The sequence below is a fragment of the Leptinotarsa decemlineata genome, unplaced genomic scaffold (assembly GCF_025532065.1).
Source record: "Leptinotarsa decemlineata unplaced genomic scaffold, Ldec_3_MD MMD2_tig00002974_RagTag_RagTag, whole genome shotgun sequence".
NCBI classification, from domain to species: domain Eukaryota; kingdom Metazoa; phylum Arthropoda; class Insecta; order Coleoptera; family Chrysomelidae; genus Leptinotarsa; species Leptinotarsa decemlineata.
The window spans coordinates 225,726-228,161 of record NW_027412578.1 but is presented as its reverse complement, the minus strand read 5'-3'; the positions used below and the strand labels follow the sequence as shown (position 1 = coordinate 228,161).

General features: G+C 45.6%; 1 protein-coding gene across 1 annotated transcript; it reads right to left on the bottom strand.

Annotated features, from left to right (window-relative positions):
• Positions 1-1,222: 1,222 nt before the first annotated feature.
• Positions 1,223-2,155, bottom strand: LOC141483061 (uncharacterized). The gene is made up of 2 exons (XM_074177240.1): positions 2,080-2,155; positions 1,223-2,014 (listed from the first exon to the last, which is right to left on the bottom strand). Exon 2 carries the CDS (start codon positions 2,011-2,013, stop codon positions 1,306-1,308), a length of 708 nt encoding a protein of 235 aa, XP_074033341.1. The 5' UTR covers position 2,014; positions 2,080-2,155; the 3' UTR covers positions 1,223-1,305.
• Positions 2,156-2,436: the final 281 nt, after the last annotated feature.

The window sequence follows — 2,436 nt, the reverse complement described above, 5'->3', positions numbered from 1 at the left end:
CGAAGGTTGTACTCAAATGATCAGACGTTGAATCTATTTCATGTACTTGGATGGGTCCTGTACTCGACATTGTGGAAGAATGATATAGAACTGGGATTGTTGCTATATTTATATTAGAAGAAATGAAATGGAGGGGGTGAAATGTAGAACAGTGATTGAGATTCGAAAACATCAAGAATGAAACTCTGAGCGATTATTAGGAGAAATTCTTAGTGATTATTATGGAAAAAAAAAACTAATAAGAGGGGGAGGAAGGGAGAGGAAGGGAGGAAGACACTGCCCCAGCCTCGCAGTGCCTCGTGTACACCAACCAAAAAGTGTGTACTCCGTGGAAGGAAAGGAAAGGAAATGATGGACGAGTAGATGATTATATGTCATCATCGGAATTGAGGACATCATCATCGATCAGGATTGGGGATGGCGGAGGACTATCCTCGATGAGGATAGGGGATGGTGGAGGACGTCTAACGTCAAGCTCGTCATCAGCATCATCGCCAGAGTCGTCGTCGTCATCATCGTCGTCGTCGCTGCTCATTGGGACAATGTCATCATAAGCAGGGTCCCACCATCCGTCAGGATCTGGATATTCCGAATCGTCCAAGTGTCCTTCGTCACTGCCAGTGACATGTTGAACTTGCATCCTGATGTCGTGATCCTGGTATTCATATGGCGGACTGTGGGGTTCCGTGGTGGAAGAGACTACCTGTACCTGGCTGTTATCCCAGTAATTGAAGTTGTACCCCTGATCCGGGCAGCTATAGGGTTCGGAGGTTGAATCGGGTTCCATCTCGATGCTAGCTGATCAACTGAATGTTTCATCAGATGATTTCTACTTTTATACTTTCGAGAGGGAGTGGGAGAGGAGTGGGACATTGAGTAGGGGTAAATTGCAGTGAGACATAAGACATATTCAATGAGTAGGGGTAAATTGCAAAGTGACATAAGACATATTCAATGAAAGAGATACTTGAATGGATAAAATACAAATGAAATATACTTGTCGATTTCACTATGAAACATGTCTATTTTTTTATTTTTTAAATTTTCTTCACATGGAATTATTTACAAGTGATTAGAGAACACAAAAATTGATGTGAGGTATTTGTCTAATAATAATAAGAGGAAGTGAAGAAAAATGCTCCAACCATCGCATTGTTCAATGTGTACCAAACCAAAAAACAGTGTACACCCTTTATTTCACTTCCTTTTCCTTTATTCAATATATACTTAACAAATATAAACTTAAAACTACCATAATTAAATATTCCTAACTAACCTAAAACTAATCTTATATTTATACTTAATCTACAAAAAAGGGTCCATAGCTGTCCATAACCTTTTGTGTAGCTCTATCGAAGAGGTTGCCGCTTCACACCTTTCCTCCAGAGATGCAATGTCACGATCTAGTTCGGCCATTTCTTTCTCTATTTCCCTACGTCGCTTAACCTTTTCACCCTTTAGGCGGTTCATGTTAGTCAACGCGGCCTCACTAGATCGGGCAGCATGTTCTATTTTTTTGCATCTCTGTAGAAAAGTATTCATCTTTTCACTCACCTCTCCGATAGGCTGTCGCACTTGTGGCACCAACACCTCAGGATCCGCCGGTGTCGCTGGCAGCGGTGGTAGTCGCGTCACCAACGGCGACAATATCACCAACTCCGGAGAAGGACTCCTCGGAATTTCCACTGCTGCTGGTGCTGCTGCTGGTGTGGAGGCCCTCTTACGAGAGGTCGAAAAACTACCTGCATAAGGATTAGTCCTATTGCAAGTAGCTCGGTACTTTGAAATAGGACCAACCCTTGCTGCAGGTCGTTGGCAAACCTTCTTCACAGCCCTGACTTCCTCCTCCTCCTCGAATAAGTCAGGGCTAGAAGATCTACACCTAACTCGCGAACGCGAAGTGGTTGCCTGGTCACCCGTCACCGCTCTCGAAGATGCTGCCTCCTCCTGGTCAGCGGACACCGGCAGAATAGACGCCACAGCATTATTCACCTCCTGTGTATTGGTTGCCATTCTGAAAAAGAAGAAATAATACAAAGTTAGTTGATATAAAAAAAATAACATTCTTAATTTACTTACTCAAATGTCAAGTTAGTCGTCGGAAGCTACTGCCTTGAAGTGGAGTGGACTGCTCTCGATGAGATGACTTCTCGAAATGAATGTTGTGTAGTGCTCTCCGGAGGGTATCGACTTCGATGCGTGAGTGGTGGGAAAATGGTGGGAGCGCACATGCGCGTTGAGGGTAGGGGTGTACATGCGCAAATGTTGGGAGTCGGGGGGGGCGGGGCTTCGGGGAGGGGAGGGGCGGGGCTTCGGAAAGGGGGCGGGGCTTCGAGAAGGGGCAAAAAACGCGCCCCGGATGCAAGTGGTGGATGTTGAGCGCCCCAGGCCGCGAAGCGGCCTGCTGAGCGATCGCTTCATGATCGCGAAGCGATC

Coding starts and splice junctions, on each gene's coding strand:
- LOC141483061 (XM_074177240.1), bottom strand. CDS start 2,013: ATGGCAACCAATACACAGGAGGTGAATAATGCTGTGGCGTCTATTCTG.